Source organism: Puma concolor, chromosome E3, assembly GCF_028749965.1.
Source record: "Puma concolor isolate L17-30 chromosome E3, mPumCon1.1.hap2, whole genome shotgun sequence".
Lineage (NCBI taxonomy): Eukaryota > Metazoa > Chordata > Mammalia > Carnivora > Felidae > Puma > Puma concolor.
This window is the reverse complement of record NC_141682.1, coordinates 42033136-42051444: the sequence shown is the minus strand read 5'-3', so window position 1 is coordinate 42051444 and position 18309 is coordinate 42033136. Positions and strand designations below refer to the sequence as shown.

Genomic DNA, 18309 nt, shown 5'->3' with positions numbered 1-18309 from the left:
TGCTGTTTCTGGTCGGACGCTGGGATGGGCAGGCGAACAAACTGCAGATTCTCCCACCACCAGCCCGAGGGAAGGGGACGCAGACATTCCAGTTAAGGGCTGGGGGTCTCAAGAGGACTGGCTCAGCTCCCGAGCCCAGAAGGCTTCGCGGAGGACGCACTGCAGCGCCCCGCGTGGCGGGGCCGAACGTGCGTGGGGCCCCCACCGGGCACGCGCGCGCCCCCGCCTGCGCACGCTTGCTCCCTGCGCCGGGGCGCGGGCCGTTGGCGGCGGCCAGGCGGAGCGCCGCGCTCCGCTCGGGCCCTGTGGATAGTGCCCTGGGCCCATCTCTGTCCCGCTGTCTCTCAAGCGGTCCGCGCAGTCGGGGGGCGCAGCCCTTGCGGGTAAGGGGAACATTTCGGGACCCGTGTCGCGCCGTGACGGGAGGGGGGCCTGAGGGGCGGGGCCTTGACGAGGGGCGTGGCTTAGGCAGAGCGCTGAGCGGCACGGGAGGGCGTGGCTCAAGGGGAAGGCGGAGTGAGTGGGGCGGGGCTGGGGAGGTCGTATCGTCGCGAGGGGCGTGGCCTGAGCGTGGAACGGGCGGTTCGGTCGCGGGGACCGGGCCCGCGGCGGGGGGCGGGGCCTGCGCAGCGGGCGGCGGCGGCGTTGGCGTCTCTGGGGGCTGGCCTCCGCACTTGGCCGGACCGCCTGAGCTTGGGGCGTTGGCTTCCGCACCGGTCCTCCGGGAAGTCCACGGAGCAGGGGGCGGGCTCCCTTTCTGGCCCCTGAAGTGTGTGTGGAGCTGACCCCTCCCTCGCCCAGCCCTGCTTTGAGGGAAGCCCCCGCCCAGGGGAAAGGGCTCAGAAGCGGGGGGCCTCTCTAGGAGAAGACGCGGGGTGCCTGGACTTTGCGACCATGAAGGTCAAGGTCATCCCTGTGCTCGAGGATAACTACATGTACCTGGTCATCGAGGAGCACACGCGGGAGGCTGTGGCCGTGGACGTGGCCGTGCCTAAGAGGGTGAGGGCAACCTGTGGGCGGCGGGGAGCGCCGCTGCGGGCCTAGGCAACTTGGCCCCCGAGGGTCCCCCCACCACCCCAACCACCCTGGTTGGAGCAGGCCTTTCCCCTATTCTCTAATCTTGAGTCTGCCCTCAAGTTAGGACCACGTCACCTCCGTTTTCCCCGTTCCCTGGTGCCTAACTGTTCTGTACGCACGGGGCGCTCAGATATCGTCTGCTGGGTCTCCCCTACCCCTACCCGCTCCTGGCCTGCCCGGCAGTCTGTGTACATCACACCTGGCGCCCTAGCGTGGGTGGGGGGCGGCCACCTGGCCCGGCCGGATCTCCCTAACTCCCATCCCTTTCAGCTGCTGGAGATCGTGGGCCGGGAGGGGGTGTCACTGACCACTGTGCTGACCACCCACCACCACTGGTGAGCGCGGTCGGGGCGGGCTGAGGCGCGAGGGCATCGCCCCTGCCCCACCCCGACCCGCCTGTGATCCTGCTTCCGCCCCGTCCGCAGGGACCATGCGCGGGGTAACGCGGAGCTGGCGCGGCTGCGGCCGGGGCTGGCTGTGCTGGGCGCGGACGAGCGCATCTGCGCGCTGACCCGCAGGCTGGTGCACGGCGAGGAGCTGCGGGTGAGCACCGGTCCGGGGGCGGGGTGGGGGGTGGGAATGGCGCCGCGGGCCCTCCCGCGTCACCAGCCGCTTGCCCCTCTGCGGCAGTTTGGGGCCATCCATGTGCGCTGTCTCCTGACGCCGGGCCACACCTCCGGCCACATGAGCTACTTCCTATGGGAAGAGGACTGTCCTGATCCGCCGGCGGTGTTCTCGGGTACTGGTCGCCCCACCCCACCAGCCCCACCTCCCTCTGACCCCGCCCCACCTTCCCTGACCTGCTCTCCTCCCCAGGGGATGCGCTGTCGGTGGGTGGCTGCGGCTTGCGCCTGGAGAGCACAGCTCAGCAAATGTATCAGAGCTTGGTCGAGACCCTGGGTACGCTGCCGCCGGAGACGGTGAGCCGGCATCCCTTGCCTTCCTGTAAGGTCCAGACTCCCTGCACAACCTCCACACTCTGTACCTGCCTTGTGCCAGGGATACAGAGTGAACCTTAGCCAAGGAGTCCAGGCAGATCAGGCCTGGGGTTCTGGGGTCCAGGGAGGGTCCAGGCCAGCCCCAGTGAGCGCCTTCCCCCATCACTGCCTGTGGCAGCACTGTGCACCCTCTGAGTGCCTCCTTTCTCCAGAAGGTGTTCTGTGGCCACGAACACACGCTGGGCAACCTTGAGTTTGCACAGAAAGTGGAGCCCGGCAATGACCACGTGAGGGCCAAGCTGTCATGGGCCAAGGTGCGGCCACTCCTCTGAATGGCAAGGTTTGGAGGGTGGATGAAGATTGGGACGGAGGAGGGGCACTGCAGGGGGAGTCAGGCATGACTGGCCTGGAGTGATCAGACCTGGCTTAGCCTTGAGTATCCTGCTGACTGAGGCTCCTATTGGTGAGGGGAGGGATTGGTGGCCTCGGACAAAGGGCTGGGCAGCTGGCAGAACTGACCCAAGGGTGGCTGCCCTCAAGTACTAGATGGGGCGAGGCAGTCCTTCTTCTGCTCCTGCCCCCAGGAAGGGGCGGGGCTGAGTGGAGCGGAGTTGTCTGGGGCTCTCAAGACAAGGCTGTGACAAGGGCCTGTGGTCATTCCAGAAGAGGGATGAGGACGACATGCCCACAGTGCCATCCACCCTGGGCGAGGAGCTCCTCTACAACCCCTTCCTAAGGGTGGCGTGAGTACTGGTCGGCATCCCAGGCCTTCTTGTGGGGGCCCCGTGCCCACTCCAGGGGCTGTCCCACCGAGCAGGCTGCCTGAGGGTCGGCCTGCTGGCCTTGAGCCCGACTCGGCAGCCACTTGGGCTCTGCAGGAGGTGCCAGGGAACTGGTTATTGGGCTGACTTGCACCAGGGAGAGGCTGCTCATGAAGTGTCCTCTGCCAGCACCCACCCGGCAGTGTCCCCAGGGAGAGTCCCCACGGCGCCCCCTCTCCCCGCAGAGAAGAGCCTGTGTGCAAGTTCACGGGGAAGGCGGCCCCGGCCGAGGTCCTGGAGGCACTCTGCAGGGAGCGGGCAAGCTTCGAGCGGGCGGCTGAGCCCCTGCAGCCGCAGGCCCGGGCTCTCCTGGCACTGCAGTGGGGGCCCTGAGCACACCCCAACAGAAGTGAGCCCCAAGTGGACCCACCGTGCGGCCCGGCAGCACATCTCTTCTCCTTCAACCCTCGGCACATTGAGCCCACAGGAGGGTTGCGTCTGGAACCTTCCATGGCCCCACCCAGCTGGCTGTCTGGCTTTGGAGGGTAGGCACCCTGGCAGGGGACATATGAGGCCCCTCTCTGGGGTGCATGTGAGCCCTGAGACCTGGGTGTTTGGGAAGCAGCCTAGCGGGGTGCACGGGGCTTTTGAACTTTGAATAAAGCTTTAAAAGACTTCTTTTTTGATGCTGGTGGATGCTCTCGGAGAGAAACCATCGGGAGAGAGATCCCTTTATTAGACTTGGAACTTGGTAAGGAAAGGCCTGTGGGTTCAGCCTGATCTGTCCTCTCCCCCACTCCTGTAAGTGGAGAAGGGACTTCGTGCCTAGTCTCAGCGGTCTCTCTCACAGACCCTGCTTCCCACCTGGAATTCTGCCCAGAGAACGCAAGCTGTCAGGTCCCAGAGGCCATGCCTGGCATCATCAGTGCCCAGTCCCAGGTGGGGCAGGTGCTGCACCCCAGCAGGGGGTGTCGCAGGCTGGGCGCCCTTCTCCTGCCAGCATTCTACGCCATCCAGCGCGGTAGGGTTCCTCACACTGGGCTCCAAGTTTGACCGGCCCGGCGGCGCTGCCCATCACCGTCCTTCACAGCCTGGCTTCGGTGGGAGCCTGGCTCCTGCTTTTGTTCTGCCTTGTGCAGCCCACGGGACCGGCTGAAACCCCCACACACTTGGGCCACAAGGCAGGAGTGGCCAGCACCCTGCTCGCAGAGCTGGGCCTGTGGGGAGGTTCTGGGACCTTGTGGACCATCTGACCTCCTGCAGTGGGCAGTCAGGACGAGCACACCTGTCCTGGCCATGGGTTCTGAGGCTCGTTTCCGTATGGGCTCCGGCACATCCCCACAGCTGACGTCCGTGTTTTGGGGGTGGTCCCCGGGAGTCCGGGTGCGGGCTGTGGCGGGCCTAGAAGGCTGGCGCGGAGGCCTCCTACCACCTGATGCCGAGGCTGGAGCTGGCCTTCTCCACCGCGTGGTAGCTTGTGTGCAGCAGGCGGCCAGCGCGCTCCGAGCCCTCGCCCTGCAGCCAGCACCGGTACAGTTCCTGGATGCCAGGTGCATCCTCCGGCGCCTCTGTCCTGACCATGCTATACAGCGTCTCCACGCGCTGGAGAAGCTCCTTGCCGGGCGTGTTGGGGGCCTTGAGCTGGCCTCCGCCGTTCAAGCAGCCTGTAGCAGAGCAAGACAGGTGAGCGCACGGTGACAGGGAGGATGCCTATACCGGGGAGTGGGGGAGGGGGGTTGGGAAGCACAGCACGACCCCTTCCCAAGACCCCTTCCCAACACCGGCCCTCCTGAGCCTCCTGACCCCCAGGCTCCGCCTCCACCCCTTCTGCCCTGGTGAGACACTGCCCACAGCCCTGGTCCTGGAAAGGGCCCCCGTGCCCTCTGGGAGAAGCGGGCCCCACCCCAGCTACCTGCGGGGCAGGCCATGACCTCCACATAATGGTACGGGCAGCGCCCTCGCTTGAGCTTCTGCACCAGGTTCTGGATGTTGCGGAAGCCATAGGCCGCGGCAAAGTGCAGCACGATTTGGCCCTCCTTTTCCAGGGTCACCTCCTGGAAGTCCTTGTTCCTGGGGGGAGCACAGGCCAGGCTCCCTCGGTACCCGCCCCTGCAGGCACGTCTGCCACCTAACCGGCTCCTCGGTGGAGGACGTGGAGGACAGGGATGCAAGGACAGGGTAGAAAGCTCGCTTCCGCCGTTAGGCAGGGGGCCTCAGTGTCCTGATCCTCCCTCCCAAGAATGGCAGTGAGGCGTGGCGAGGTCGCACAAAGCCCCCCGCCCTCCCTCCGTGGAAGGGAGCATTGTGTCGGGACACACCCTGTGCCAGGCGCGCCATCGCGGCCTTGGGGCTCCCACCCCCTGGGGTGTGGGCAGGGACGCGGACCGCTGGGTGGGGAGGCCGGTTCACGTGAGCGGGAGAGGAGGGCTGGTGCCCTGCGTCTTCCCCCACCCCAGCCTGCTGCCCTGTCCCCATGCTCCGGCCCTTCCCACTGACCTCAGGGGTCTGTAGGTGATCTCGTCCACGTGGATTCCAAAGAGCTCCCGGGCTGCGTGCTGGAACACGTGCTCCAGGTAGCCCCCGGAGCCCCCGCCCCGATGGCTGCTGGGCTCCTGGGCAGACACACTGCTGCACCTGGGGAGCAGAGCATGGCCTCGGTGGCAGCGGGAGTTTTCGGGTGACCTTTTGTCTCTCCCATGTGAGGGAGCTGCTTGCTAGATGGGAGAGGAGTCCAGAACCCCCAGGGCCTTTGTCTGCGTGTCAAGAGGAAGCTCAGGTGGGAGAAATCATTCCTCTGTTGAGTCACCTATTTGGGGAGCTCAGACGTGTGTCAAGTTTGGGACAGCTCTGATGACCATCAGTGCACTGTCCGTTGGCCAGGTCATGAACTTGACCACCTCTGTGTGCACTGAGACCGGCGACAGGGCGGACGCGGACCTGGCTAGGAGGAAGTCACGGTGGAGAAGAGGAAGGGAGGGGACGCAGAGCTGAGGTCCATCTGGGGACCGTCTACCCCCACGCCCTCACTGCTGCTGCCTCCCAGCGCGCCTGCAACCCCCCAACCCACACGTCGAGCTCCCCGACGCTGGATTCACGTTCTCCCCTCTGCTGCAGTGGGTGGTGACTTACAGACTGTCCAGGGGGGCTGGCTCCAGTTCCGAGAGTGAGACCCCTTCTTCTTCCAGCAGCTTGAAGACTTCTCCTACGGTAAGACCCCAGCACAGGGGCGCTTCAGCTGAGATCTCAATCAAAACAGAACGCTGAGGAAACCCGCGTCATCTGCATCCCTGGCAACCTGTACCTTAGCTCCAGAGACCCGGACGTCCACCTCCTGGCTTATGGGTGGAGGGTCAACCTGGCCACTGAGGCGAGGAAGGACTCCACTTCTGAGGACCCTCAGAAGACCCGCAGCCCACCCTCCACCCTCCCAGCAGCGTGGCGGGGGGGTGGATATACCCATCCCCGGACCCGCCGCAGTGTGGTCGTGGCTCCCCATGAGGTGGAGAGGGGCATGTGTTCATGCAGGGGGGCCCCCTCCCCACCCCACTGTCTGGGTTCCTGAGCATTTTCTTTTCTGTATTTTAAGCACTTGGGAGACTGTGAGGCTGCTCAATTCAAAAATGGGGTGACTGGCCCATGTGAGTCAGAGTGGATGACGAGAATCCCCACCCGTCTCTTCACGCAGACTGTTTTAGAGCAAACACCCGGCCCTTTGGCCACACGTCCCCCAAGACAATGGAACAGCTGTGTGGTCTGATCTGGCACCCAGGGGAGGGCCACCGGCTGCCTCATGCATAGGGGCTGGCAGCTCCAGCCAGAGCCTGCAGGCAGGACCCGGGCAATACCACTACGTGGGACCCACACCTGTGGTGACAACACAATCCACATCACGAGTCTGGTAGTCCTGGCTGAAAAAGTCTGGTCTGGAAGCTTCCAGCTTTTTGTCATAGCAGGGCATGACCGTCACGTGGTAGATCCTGTCCGGGGTCAAATGCTGCAGGGAAATGTGGAAATGTGAAGTCGCTGCCTGACCTGATAGTAAAGGAGCCCGCAGGATAAGGTGGGGGGGTGACACCACAGGCGCGGCCTGGGACACAGCCGGCCAGCGGCCAGGATGGGACCGAGATGCCTCGTGTGGCCATGTGGACATCGGAGGTCTTGGCTCATCTTTGAGAACAATAGCAGTGAATCGTTCACAGCTGGAATATTCTTGTTACCTGCTGCTGGGCAAAGAAGTCCTTGACCAGGGAGCCCATGACCTGCTGTGGGGACCGAACAGTGCTGAGGTAGGGGATGAGGAAGCTTCCGTGTGTCTTCTCCGCGTAGCAGATCCAGCCTGAGGCCGACACGGGGAACAAACAGGGTGTCTGAGCAGCTGGGCAGGGAGTGGCATGACCTTCTGGGGTGCACCGGCTTGTAGGGGGAGTTTTGGTCCCGTTAAAGAACGTGCCTACTCTGCTGTCACTGCCGTGTGCTTCTAGCATCTGTGAGATCACAGTCTTGGGGAACTCGGGTGACCCCAGGTGGCTCTCAGGGCAGCTCCTTCTGCCGAGGCGGCCACTGTGGCAGAAGCCTCGTGTGGCCCCACCCAGCGTTCCTGTCCCCCGTGTCCCGCAGCGTGAACACACCTGGGCAGGCGGACGCAAGCACAGGCAAGGCCTGCTGGGAGTCGGCCTGTCCTCGGAATCTCTGCACAAACTCTCGCTGGCTCTCGAGGAGACTGAAGTTCCTCGAGAAGGAGGTATCGAACACGTAGTGCACCCCTGCAACACAAGCACCCGCCTCACCGCCACGAAGCGTGGCTACATCGCAAGGCCCCGATCACGCCCCTGGGAGCGGGGACGCCACTTTCCAGGGGCGCTTCAGCTGTCTGCACAGCGGCTGTCCGGGCCAGGCCACACCTCCTGTGCCCGCCCCATGTCCTCCCAGGCCTGCTCCTGGCTCACAGAGATCGACCAAAGTCTTTGGGAGCCAGAGCGTGACAGGGGACCAGGGAAACGGGCCTCGAAGGTGATAGTTTAAAAACAATAAGGGGGGAGCAAATTCCAGAGAATTCCAGGAATTCCAGACTGGAGGAGGACAGCCACGATTCAGATGGCTGCCTCTTAAAAGGCTCAGCTCTCATTTGTCAAACCCAAACTTCATACTGAAGTCAACTCAGAACAGTTTCTGGTGCGTTTGAGTTCAGTGAGTCAGAGGCCGGAGGAGCCCCTCGCCGGACCCCGCACACGCTGAGCTCAGCACGCACGCGAGGTCTGCTGCCTACCGATTTTCTTGAAGAATGCAGTCAGCTTCCTGGCAGTGTCTGTAGGGTTCAGCCCGAACTGTGCAGCCAGCGATGCCCTGGACTGGGGCGAGACGGACACGACAACCAGCCTCTGCTGACCGGGGGCCGCCGTCTGCAAAGCAGAGGACACATGCTCACTCGCTGTGTTGTACAGACTCCCAGGGGGCCAGCGCTGGGGGAGTGCGTGCTGCCTCCGGCAGGGCGTGTCGCTTCCACGTACACGCAGGGCCCCACACCCCGGTGTGAAATCCTGACCAGCAATTCACGGGCATCCTGCCGACGACACCTACAAGAGGCAGGAGGCACCAGATGGGCTGCCCTTGGCAGCAAGAGCAAAGGACACTGGGGTGACGTCAGGTTAAAAAAGTCTCAAAGACGCCCCCCACTTACCTTATTGGCATCTATAACCTTCCGCAGCTCCTCGTGGCTTTGCTGAGTGATGAGCACGGTCTCTGCCGAGGTGACACAGCCACTGCATGCCAGGCAGTCATCCAGCGAGATCTTGGCCTTCTCCAGCTTCCGGGTCCCTCCATCCTGGAAAGCACAAGCACTCGGGACTCAGAGGGCCTCTACTCAAAGACACGAGCACTCAGCATAATGGAACCTGCAGGAAGCCTTTATTCTCTGGCTCACAACACCGACAACCAATGTGGTAGGAGGCTGGCTTTGTGCGCCACTGAATTTTTAAAAATTAAATATTGGTTGGGGCACCTGGGTGGCTCAGTCTGTGAAGTGTCCAACTTTGGCTCAGGTCAGGACCTCACGGTTTGTGGGTTCAAGCCCCGCATCAGGCTCCGTGCTGACAGTTAAGAGCCTGGAGCTTGCTTCAGATTCTGTGTCTCCTTCTCTCTCTGCCCCTCCCCTTCTCAAGTTCGCTCTCTCTCTCAAAAATAAACATAAAAAAATAAAAAGAGAGTGTCAGACGCTTAACCAACTGAGCCGCCCAGGGGGTCCTTAACTGGAAAATCTTACAGAATTAGAACTCACGGTGGCGGTGGGGGAGAGGGAAGGGAAGACAGGAACCACCATCTGCAAAAAGAGCCCCCCCCCCCACAGCTCCATGTTCTGCCTCTGTGCCCCTCCACCACCACCCCAGGCACCATCTCTGCCCTCCGAGCCGTGACGACAGTGAATCTGACCACTCTGATGACAGTGAAAGGTCCCATGATCTCCGTACCTGTGACTGGACGGAGCAGCAAAAACAGGTGTTTGGTCATCTGGGCTGGAACTTACCTGAGTGACCTGGAAGTAACTGCCATCGTCTTCGATGTGGATCTTGGCCACGCCGCTTCCCGACCTCTTATCCACCTTCATGGGCTTGATGCAATCCTGTACCAGGAAGAGACCCCAAGTGGGGGCCCGAGTGTGTGGAGGTTACCGAAGAGGAGGGGACCACCACATGGGACAGGGGTGCTGCCCGACTCTCTTCCTGCCACAGCAGCAGTCATGGCAATACAGTTGTCACCCTGCTTGCACAGGGGTACACGTTCTAACCCCTGCCAGCACTGAGGCCTACTCTGCAGCTCAGTCAGGGGAAGGCGGACTTAGCTGGGCCTACACACTAAGGCACCTGCGGGCACCACCAGCCCTGACCTTTACTCCGTTCAGCACAAACCGAAGGCGTGGCCACACATGGAGAGCCAGTGTTACCCTGGCTACCAAGAGGATGCCCAGGAACCACCATTTCTGCATCGCTCCAGGAACACTTGGAGTCCCCGCCTTGCCCAGTGAAATGTTCTTTTTCTCTTCAACTTCGAGTTCTTGCCCTTTCTCGGTGTCACTACAAGAGTCTCTCTGGCTATTCCCTTCCCAGAGATGATCAGCCCCAGAAAGCCCTGGTGGGGGGGGGGGGGGGGCCCTGTCCAAGCTCATCCCTGACCTCGGAGCTGTGACCAGCCCCATGCCCTCCCCCTCCCAGCCCCTGTGTGTCCTGCGCAGCCAGTGCAGTTGTGCAGTTGATAGGCAGCTACACCAGAGAAGGCTGCCTCCCGCTTTCAAGTGTACCTGACCTGTCCCCTTTAGGGGCAAGCTCTGTCTTCCTCCCCAAACCAGCACCTAGGACGACCACCGCCCCCCGCCCCAGTCACGGTAGGTGATTCCAAGGGACCTACTCCCCTGCCTTCCAAACTGAGATGGGACATTCCCCGCCGTCTACCAGAGTAAGCGGACAGGTTCGTCCGGCCTCGGTCCTGAGCCGCCACTGCCCGGCTCCCTCCCGCTTCCTGCTGCCCACTCGGCACTCCCGTCCCCCAGTCGCGCCGAGGACAGCGTGATGACCCGAAACTACTTGTCCTATTGGGCGGTGCGGGCTGGTGACCTGGCCTCGCCTCGCCTCGCGGCACAGGAACCCGGCTCGGGGCGCCTCCATCCCTGGCCTCGGGTCCCCATCGGTAGAAAGCTAGCCCGAGCGCCAGAGGCCCGGGGTGACGCGGGCGGGGAGTCTGGGTTCCGATCTCGTTTTTCAGGGAAAGAAACCGAGCGGAGGGGAGTCCGGGGAGTCCCCCCCCACCCCCCGCCAGGCACGGCCGCCACCCACCCGGGCCGCCCCACCTGAGACGGTCCGATGAAGTCATCCAGGTCTGTTAGCTGCAGCACCCCGCTGAAGGGCGACGCCATGGCGGCCGTACTGCGGCTGGGCGCGGGGCGCCAACGTCGCCAAGCGGCGCGAAACTGCGGGACTGTTCCGCCACGCTGCCGGAAAGCGACCCGTCTGGCGCATGCGCATCCGCGTCCCCCCGGGCCGCGCGCCCCCTGCCGGCGGGGCCCGTGCCGCGGGGGAGCGTGTCACCTTCCCGGCCTCCTGAGCGTGGGCGGAGGGGCCGCCAGGACCACAGTGTTGCCTCCCTCACCCAGGGCTCACTGCCGGCGGGATATGCGGCCCTGAGTCCTAGCCCTGGGAGCTTGCTTGCAGAGGCAGCGGCCTTGCTATACTTGGTCGCAGAGGCGCTCGAGACCCCAGAAGGGCGCCTGCCCCCCCCCCCCCCCCCCCCGGACGTGCAGTTCCTGTTGCAGAGCGAGGGAAATGGAAGTGACAGGGCGGGCAGCGCTCCCCACAACTCTGCGGCTCCGTGCGGAGCTTCTCTCACGGGCTCCGACACCCTCTTCTGTCATTTTGGAGACCAGCTTGGGAAAGCGCCGTTTCCCTGTAAGGTTTGGTAGCGCGACGCGGGACTGCTGCTGGCCAGGCTCGGGCCCTGGGCCGTTATAAATCGTGTCGAGTCCAGTTTTATTGTCACTACTGACCCCTTTTTAGTGGGGCTTTCCAGACACCTGCAGGAGTTGAGTCTGGCACGTCCCGGTGTTCATCTCGTGTTTCTGAGGGCCCAGCCTGGCCTGTGCTCCCGGTCTCCTTGCAGTACTTAGCCCAGTGTGGACTTGAGTGCTGCTGACTCCCACACCTGCCTGTGGGTTTTCCTCGAGGCCCAGGGACCCAAGGTCCACCGGCGGGGGCAGCGTCCTGGGCCCCTGCAGCTGCTCCTCTTGGCTGCCAAGACAGGACTTTCTTCTACAACAGCTGGGGCAGGCTTTCCGTAGCAGCTACGGGAGCTCCGCTTCCAGGCCCCCAGGCGCCACCCGTCCCCTGTCCCGACAATACCTGACCGAGGTCTGAGATACGGTTCCTGAAACCTGAACAATCCTAAGTGATTCTTAGAAGTGGGCGAGCCCCAACCAACCTTAGTTTCACCGAAATGCCCCAGAGTAGGTTTACAAAAGACTCGTGAGAGTAACAATGGCATTGAGATGCGGGCCAGGAATGAGGGCCCGTTAGGAGTGGTGGAGAGGATTTACACGGGAGGGGCCCTGGCTGAGGCTGGGGGGACAGGGAGGGTTCTCCCGACGCCGGGAAGGGGGGCTGCAGCCAGTAGGTGTGCAGAGCCGGGGTCCCTGCAGGGCGGGCTTCCTGCCTCCTTCCCCTGGAACCCAAGTCTGTGGGAGCGAACCAAGTGGAGCAAAGGGTGGGGGTGGACGAAAGTGGAAGAGCCCACGTGTCCATTGGCAGATGAGTGGGTAGACGGGCGAGGACTCAGCTGTAAAGCCGTGTAGATGAGCCCTGGTGACATGATGCTCGGCGAGAGAAGCCAAAGGCCACCTATCGTAGGATTCCATTTCTATGAAGCCCGTGAAATAGGCAACTCCACAGGGACGTTAAGTAGATTGGAGGTTGCCAGGGGCCCGAAGGAGGCTTCAGGGTGAGGTGAGGAGGAAGTTTTGGAAAGCAAGGTAATCTTTGCACAACACTGTAACTAATGCCACGTAAAAAGGGTTGCTATGGCAACTTTTGTTGTAGGTATGGTACCACAATTTGAAAACTACTAATGTAATATGTCAAAAATCACTGAACTGCACCCTTTAAGTGGGCAGATTTTATGGCATGTGCATCTACATCTCAATAAAACTGGCTGCCCCAGGGGAGCTTCAAGAGGTCCGGACACTGAGTGCACCCAGGTTGGCCTAGCATCGAACCATCGGTCCCAGCGTCCCCGTGCCGTACCTAGGCGACGGTTTCTGGTTCAGACAACCTGACTGGGGATCTCTGATATCACCCACACCCTCACACAACAAGGGCCCCTCGAGGGTCTTTTACTCAATCGCAGCCCCGTCCCTGGAGACCTGGGGCTCTTGAGCAGACGCTTCGTGCACCGCCTCTGTGCATCTGCTCTCACATCTGCAGATTCTTTCATCATCATTAGTATTTACTGCACGCTTCCCGTGTGCCGGGGTTTACACACGTGGGGGAAACTGAGGGCCAGCTGAGGACTTGAGAGGCCGTGGGCCCCGTAGCCAGCCTGGGCAGCGGCCGCGATGCTGTGCCTGGGTGTCGGCACCCCTCTCCCTGAGCTGGGACAGGTACAGAGCTTGGCCTCTGCTCTGGATGTGTCCCCAGGACCCCCTTTGCCCAAAGCTGGCCACCAGATCTTTGGGTGGGAGCAGACGCACATCAGAGTTTCACCGCCTGAGGAACCCGCCTGACGTTAGTATCCAGGCAGCTACAACAAAGGACCACGACTGGGGGGTTTAGAACAACAGAAGTTTATTCTCTTAGTTTTTTTCTTTCTTTCTTTTTGAAATGTTTATTTATTGTGTGTATGAGATAGAGAATCCCAAGAAGGCTCCGTGCTGTGAGCACGGAGCCCGACGCGGGGCTCGATCCCACGAACTGTGAGATCATGACCTGAGCTGAGATCAGAGCTGGTCGCTTGTCGACCTCTTTGGGCCGTGGACCTGGGGCGGTGAAAGAGCCGAGAAAAAGACGACAGTATAGCGAGGCACAGGGGACCCCGAGCCAACCGCCCGAGGCCCTGAGGTTTATTGTACATCTTCTTTTATACTTTTACAGAGCTACAGATCCACGACGATTAACTGTAGAAGGTTAGTAAGGCATGACAACAAAGTACATGTGGTTCAGCTAAAGCACAAACGTACGTTGCCGTTGCGTGCAAAGGCTTTCTTGCAGATACATAGGATATGATAGGAATCTTTATGGCAGGATCAGAAACAAAGAGGGGAGTGAACACGCTGTGTTATTTACAGCTGGCTTCCTTTAAGCAAAACATCCTTGTCTGCCTACTAGAGAACAGGCCACATTTCCCGAGGGCATTTCGCTCCATTCCTTTCGCCTTATTTTTAACCCTATGATCTCCAGCTTTCTCAGAGATCTTGGAGCCTGAACGAATATGCCCCTGTGGTTATTGTGGTGTTCTGTTTCCCACAGTCGCTCAACCGACTGAGCCCCGCAGGCGTCCCCACGCTCTCAGTTCTTGAGGCCAGAAGTCTGAGGCCAAGGTGTCAGCAGGCCCAGCTCCTGGTGGCCCTGGGGAGCCCTGGGCACAAGACAGCATCTCCCCAGCATCTGCCTCATCAGCACATGGACCCTGTGTGTCTTCTCCTGACACTTGTCACTGGATTCAGGGCCCAACCTACCTCCCAGCATGATATCCTCTCGAAACCCTCAGCTTAACCCTCAGCAAGGACCCGATTTCCAAGCGAGGCCCCATTTACGGGTTTGGGGCACATGTTATTTGGGGGGCACTGTTCAACCCGCCAGAGCCCTCATGTCCAACTTTTGTGGGACCCTCAAGGGTCAGAGGACAGCTGCATAACGTGATGCATCTCACAGGTCATATGACTGCGCTGGCCCTGGGGTGCGAGGCTGGGGCGGACCACGCCTGCTGTGCTGCAAAGCCAGGGTTGGTCCCGCAGGGTCTTGGAGGGGCGGGGAGAGACAGCCTGTGTGCTGTAGGAATACATCCACCTAGGGTCAGGAAAAGTAAACGGCCTTTGTCTTTTCCAAAAAAATTTTAGGGGCCCCTGGCTGGCTCAGAAGAGCGTGCAACTCTTAATCTCGGGGTTGTGAGTTTGAGCCCCATGTTGGGTGTGGAGGTTGTCTAAATAAACACTTACATTTTTTTTTTTAACTTTCTCTTAAAATGTAATTTCAAAACACTGCCTTCTCCAGGGTTACTGTTTTGTGCATCAAGGCCCCCCAAGATGTCGGAAAGGGGAAGTGGGGTCCGCTCCCCCTTCTCCGCATGGCTGTAGGAGGAGGAGCGTGTGCCCGGGGGCGGCCCGTGTGCTTGTGCTGTCCGTCTGCCCACCGGACCCACCCGGACACTTGTGGCTGGTGCAGAGGCCCTGGCGTCCTCATCGGGCACCGGGGTGGGGAGGGGCAAACAGGGCCCACGGAGGGGCTCCCTGTACAGCGGAGCCCCCGCCTGATAGGGAGGGGGGTCAGGTAGAACGAGGCCGGCCTCCCACCCAAACAAGTGGTTCTGGCCTTTGGAATCTGCTCTCGTGCTTTTTGTGAACTGGGGACTATTTTGTTTGTGGGCCTGGGCGGCCACTGAGGGGTCTCCTTCCCACGTGAGGGCCTTCGTGCTCAGGAGTTTCTGAGTAAATCAGCCCAGGTCCCTGAGGATCATGGCTCTCCTGCCCTGTCTCGGTGGGTGTGGGGGCACAGCCTTCCAGGCCAGTCCCTGCAAACCTTCCACTCACCTGGGAGGCTCTCTGGGCCCTGGGCTGGGGTGTGAGGAGGGAGGGTAAAGGAAGAGCCCACTCGGGGAGGGTCTGCGTCAGGGTGGGACCCAGCGCCCCTTATGCTCAGAATCGAGAGAGAAAGCAGTCTCTCTTAGCACACGCAGGTGCTGCGGGCAGTTCGTCCAGTGCTTGGATCGGGACACTTCCCTGGTGGCCTGAGGTGTCCCGTTCGGAGCCCACCAGCCCTCCCCACCCTCAGGTGCACGCCGGGCTCCTCATGAAGCCAGAAGTGTCCCTAGGCTGAGCAGACACAGCGTTTTATTTGTTGAAGGAAATTACCGTGGGCAATGAACACATCATTAGCGGCATAATCAGCACACGCGCCTTCCCGCTGGGGACGCCACATCTTGTCAACAGGTGTAATCTGGCAACAGCCCGGGGAGGCCGGAACGGGCTGCAATTAGTAGCTAATGAGGACGCCTGCCATGACCTGTTCCTCCTCGGGAGAGACCGGTGTGGGCCTGAGGGGGGAGGGTCACACAGAGAGCGCTGGGGCTCCCAGGGTCCTGCCTCCACACCCACCCGGCGCAGGAAGCAGCAGAAAGAGCTGGTCGGCCACACGGCCTCACTGCTGCACACGTGTCCCTAGGTCTGGGAGGTTGGCTCCGCTTCAGCCCTGGACGCCGAAGCCGTCTCAGTGGGGACGCGCCGGCAGGAAGCCCCCTTTGCCTGACCAGGTGCCAGAAGGAGAGCGCCAGGAAGGCCCCGGGACATGGCCGGCCACTCTCTGTGGCTGGGCCTCTGGGCTGTGGCCTAGGAAGTGTGGCCGGGGGCACAGTCCACTCTTGGAGGGCGCGCCTGAGGCTGGTCAGGCTTCGAGGCATGCAGGTCGGAGCGGGAGCGGGTGGGGGGAGCGAGGCGACTCTCTGGGGGCGGGTTGTGGGGCTCGTTTGTGGCACTCTCCCCCTGGCCCTGAGCTGCCTCTGCGTCTGCACTTTGTACTCAGCCCCCCAAGTCATCAAGGGGGCCATCTGGGGTGTCTGGAGGCAGAGCTGAGACTGCTGGGTGGCGCGGGGCCCCCTCAGGAGCCCCCAGGCCTCCGGGCCCACGCACCCTTGGTGCTCACGTGCTTCGGCTCTGCAGCCCACCCGGCAGTCCCTCCACGTGTTGTACCTGCAGCCCCCTCGGCCATTGCCGGCCACACCCATGCTCACGGCGGGCTGACCAGTCCAGGAACCCCTGGTCGGGTGAAGGGGGTCCCACTGGCCTGGCCCTGTGAAGATGACAGGCTCAGAGGCGGGCAGGGCCACCCATCCAGACCTCCCTGGGGTCGGGGATCACGCACATGTCCGTGTTCACATCTGGCCCATCGGCAGCACCAGGTTGGTCCTCTGGGGCGCCTTCTTTTGGGGGACGTGGGCATTTTCCCCACCCTGCTGCCACATCTGAGCTCCCTCCTAACTCATCTCTGTGCCCCCCCCCCCCGCCGTCCCTGGCCGTGGCCCCTCTGGTGCTGCCCTGCCGGCCACCCTCACCTAGCCCCCACGGCCCCGGGAGGACCCCTCCCCGGCACCTTCCAAGGTGTTCCATGGAGCTCCAGGTGGGGCCGGCTCGGACAGCACCCCCCGGGATAGCTCAGGGGGCTTGACCAGCACAGTGACTGGAGGACCAGGAACCCGGAAGCCCGCTTGGTTTTCTCTGTGTGAGGTTTGTATTGGTTCGTGAGGTCAGACCTGGCCCACTGCCTGTGGGCGGGTGACCCCGTGCTTTGGGCCTCGGAGCCGAGCCCTGAGACGTCTCAGCTCTTGACGTTTCGGCACTCTTCAGCAGACCCATCCCAGGCTCCCTTCCCTCCTGCCCTGCCAGTCTCCGCTGGGGACGGCCTCCAGCTCCCCTGGGCTGTAGCAGCTGGGAGTAGGGGGGGAGTCCCCCACACTCCGTAGAAGATGAGGTCTTTCTTGTGCTGGGGGCACTGGGAGGGAGGAGCCCGCTGCCTTGGTATAGATGGGGTAGGGGAGCCATTCTGCAGAACAGAAGGGCTCACGGCAAGGTCCACTCCACCACTGCCCGGACGACGCTCCTCCGTGGCTGTGACCTGTGAGAGCCGCGGCTCGATGCCCCGAGGTCCCGGCTCGTCTCTTCATCTCAGCCTCATTTTCCCTTCTGTGGTGGCACGGAGGAAGTGACCTGGGGCCACCTCCACCCTGGGCAGCCCTGACTTCCCCGTGTACCTTAGGGTCCTTGTCATCCCAATCCGGACCACTGCTCCCAGAGGTCACCCTGACTGCAGGAGGCACTGGGAGATGGGGATGTGTTGAAGCCAGAGAACAGTGAGGAAGCACTTTCGCCCTCTGATGGCCAGGTGAGCCAGCTCCTGCCAGAGCCCGGTCACTCGCCCTTGGAAGCTGTCCTGACGTGCGGTAGGGTCCTGGTGGGTGGCCAGGGGTCTGAGGAAGGGACCAGACCTGGAGTCGGTGGGGCCAAGTAGGCCACAGGCCAAGTCTGGTGGGGAGGGGAAACAGGTCACCCCAGATGCCCTGGCTGCAGTGGCTTCAGAGCAGGCCCAGGACACCTGCCACGTGGAGGCCAGAGGCCAGTCTTGACAGACCCAGGGAGCTCCACAGAGAGCTGGTCCAGGGCCTGGTCCACGGTCAGCTCCTGGGTGATGGTGCCTGAGGCCATGAAGGAGGTGGCCAGCTGGGCTGGCGGGCCTATCCAGGACTGGGCCTGGATGTGGGCATTGCCCATCAGCTTGGCTGTCAGGGAGGCACCTGTCCCACTCCAAAGCCCAGCTGGCTTCGCTCCTCCCTCCCCGTGCTCGGGCCACCGAGCCTCCGGTCCCGACATAGCAGGTGCTCGGTCAGAAAGACGCAGTCTCCCTGGAGCACGTGGCCACGTCTGAGCATGAGGGTCCCCGCGGGCATGTCCTCAGCCCACACAGTGGTTCAGCTCCCTGCGGGGGAGGCAAGTTCTGCCCATCTGCTCCTAGTGACCGCCCAGGGACCCGAACAGTGCTGGGGTGGGGGGGTCAGAGAGTGAGGGTAGCCCTGCGTGCTGCTGACCCTCACCCCCAGATGCCTTGCACGCCAGGAGGGTTCTGCAGAGGCCACTGGTGCTGTGGGGAGCCAGCACCAGGAGCAGCTGGAAGACACCGTCACGGCCCCTCACTCGGGGGTTGGGGCACAGGGGTGGGGTCACTGCCCAGGCGCCCCCTACCCGACTCAGCACCGGGGCCACCCACCCCCACCTCCGTGGCCAGCAGAAAGGGCAG

At 62.3% G+C, this 18309-nt stretch overlaps 3 protein-coding genes and 1 long non-coding RNA gene across 5 annotated transcripts; 3 read left to right on the top strand and 1 right to left on the bottom strand.

Annotated features, from left to right (window-relative positions):
* Positions 1 to 601: 601 nt before the first annotated feature.
* Positions 602 to 3453, top strand: HAGHL (hydroxyacylglutathione hydrolase like). Its single transcript, XM_086691706.1, is given in 9 exon segments — positions 602 to 999; positions 1348 to 1412; positions 1503 to 1620; positions 1708 to 1816; positions 1894 to 1997; positions 2228 to 2329; positions 2679 to 2758; positions 3022 to 3161; positions 3164 to 3453. Coding segments are annotated over 9 exon segments (849 nt in total). The 5' UTR covers positions 602 to 894; the 3' UTR covers positions 3190 to 3453.
* Positions 3454 to 3491: 38 nt separating this feature from the next.
* CIAO3 (cytosolic iron-sulfur assembly component 3) lies at positions 3492 to 10767 on the bottom strand. The gene is made up of 11 exons (XM_086691701.1): positions 10614 to 10767; positions 9297 to 9392; positions 8454 to 8597; positions 8043 to 8175; positions 7405 to 7539; positions 6994 to 7112; positions 6641 to 6770; positions 5906 to 5978; positions 5273 to 5410; positions 4689 to 4846; positions 3492 to 4440 (listed from the first exon to the last, which is right to left on the bottom strand). Exons 1-11 carry the CDS (start codon positions 10677 to 10679, stop codon positions 4202 to 4204), a joined length of 1431 nt encoding a protein of 476 aa, XP_086547827.1. The 5' UTR covers positions 10680 to 10767; the 3' UTR covers positions 3492 to 4201.
* Positions 4842 to 10133, top strand: LOC147573251 (uncharacterized). 2 transcript variants are annotated; one of them, XR_015245344.1, is made up of 4 exons: positions 4842 to 5349; positions 5480 to 5768; positions 5965 to 8715; positions 9160 to 10133. It is a non-coding gene; the product is annotated as an uncharacterized LOC147573251 (long non-coding RNA). The 2 variants fall into 2 exon arrangements; XR_015245343.1 differs by lacking the exon at positions 9160 to 10133 and having other exon boundaries at positions 5480 to 5552; positions 5965 to 7240.
* LOC147573250 (uncharacterized) lies at positions 10162 to 18281 on the top strand. Its single transcript, XM_086691705.1, has 2 exons — positions 10162 to 16420; positions 16578 to 18281. Exons 1-2 carry the CDS (start codon positions 15509 to 15511, stop codon positions 16761 to 16763), a joined length of 1098 nt encoding a protein of 365 aa, XP_086547831.1. The 5' UTR covers positions 10162 to 15508; the 3' UTR covers positions 16764 to 18281.
* The last annotated feature ends 28 nt before the right edge of the window (positions 18282 to 18309 follow it).

Excerpts from the sequence above, each read along its gene's own strand:
- CIAO3 (XM_086691701.1), bottom strand. The coding sequence starts at position 10,679 with ATGGCGTCGCCCTTCAGCGGGGTGCTGCAGCTAACAGACCTGGATGAC. Across the intron at positions 7,113-7,404 it reads GCTTGCGTCCGCCTGCCCAG|GCTGGATCTGCTACGCGGAG; the intron begins GTGTGTTCACGC and ends TGTCGGCCTCAG. Across the intron at positions 5,411-5,905 it reads CCAGCCCCCCTGGACAGTCT|GTGCAGCAGTGTGTCTGCCC; the intron begins GTAAGTCACCAC and ends TCTGCTCCCCAG.
- LOC147573250 (XM_086691705.1), top strand. The coding sequence starts at position 15,509 with ATGAGGACGCCTGCCATGACCTGTTCCTCCTCGGGAGAGACCGGTGTG. Across the intron at positions 16,421-16,577 it reads TGGCCCATCGGCAGCACCAG|CCCCCACGGCCCCGGGAGGA; the intron begins GTTGGTCCTCTG and ends ACCCTCACCTAG.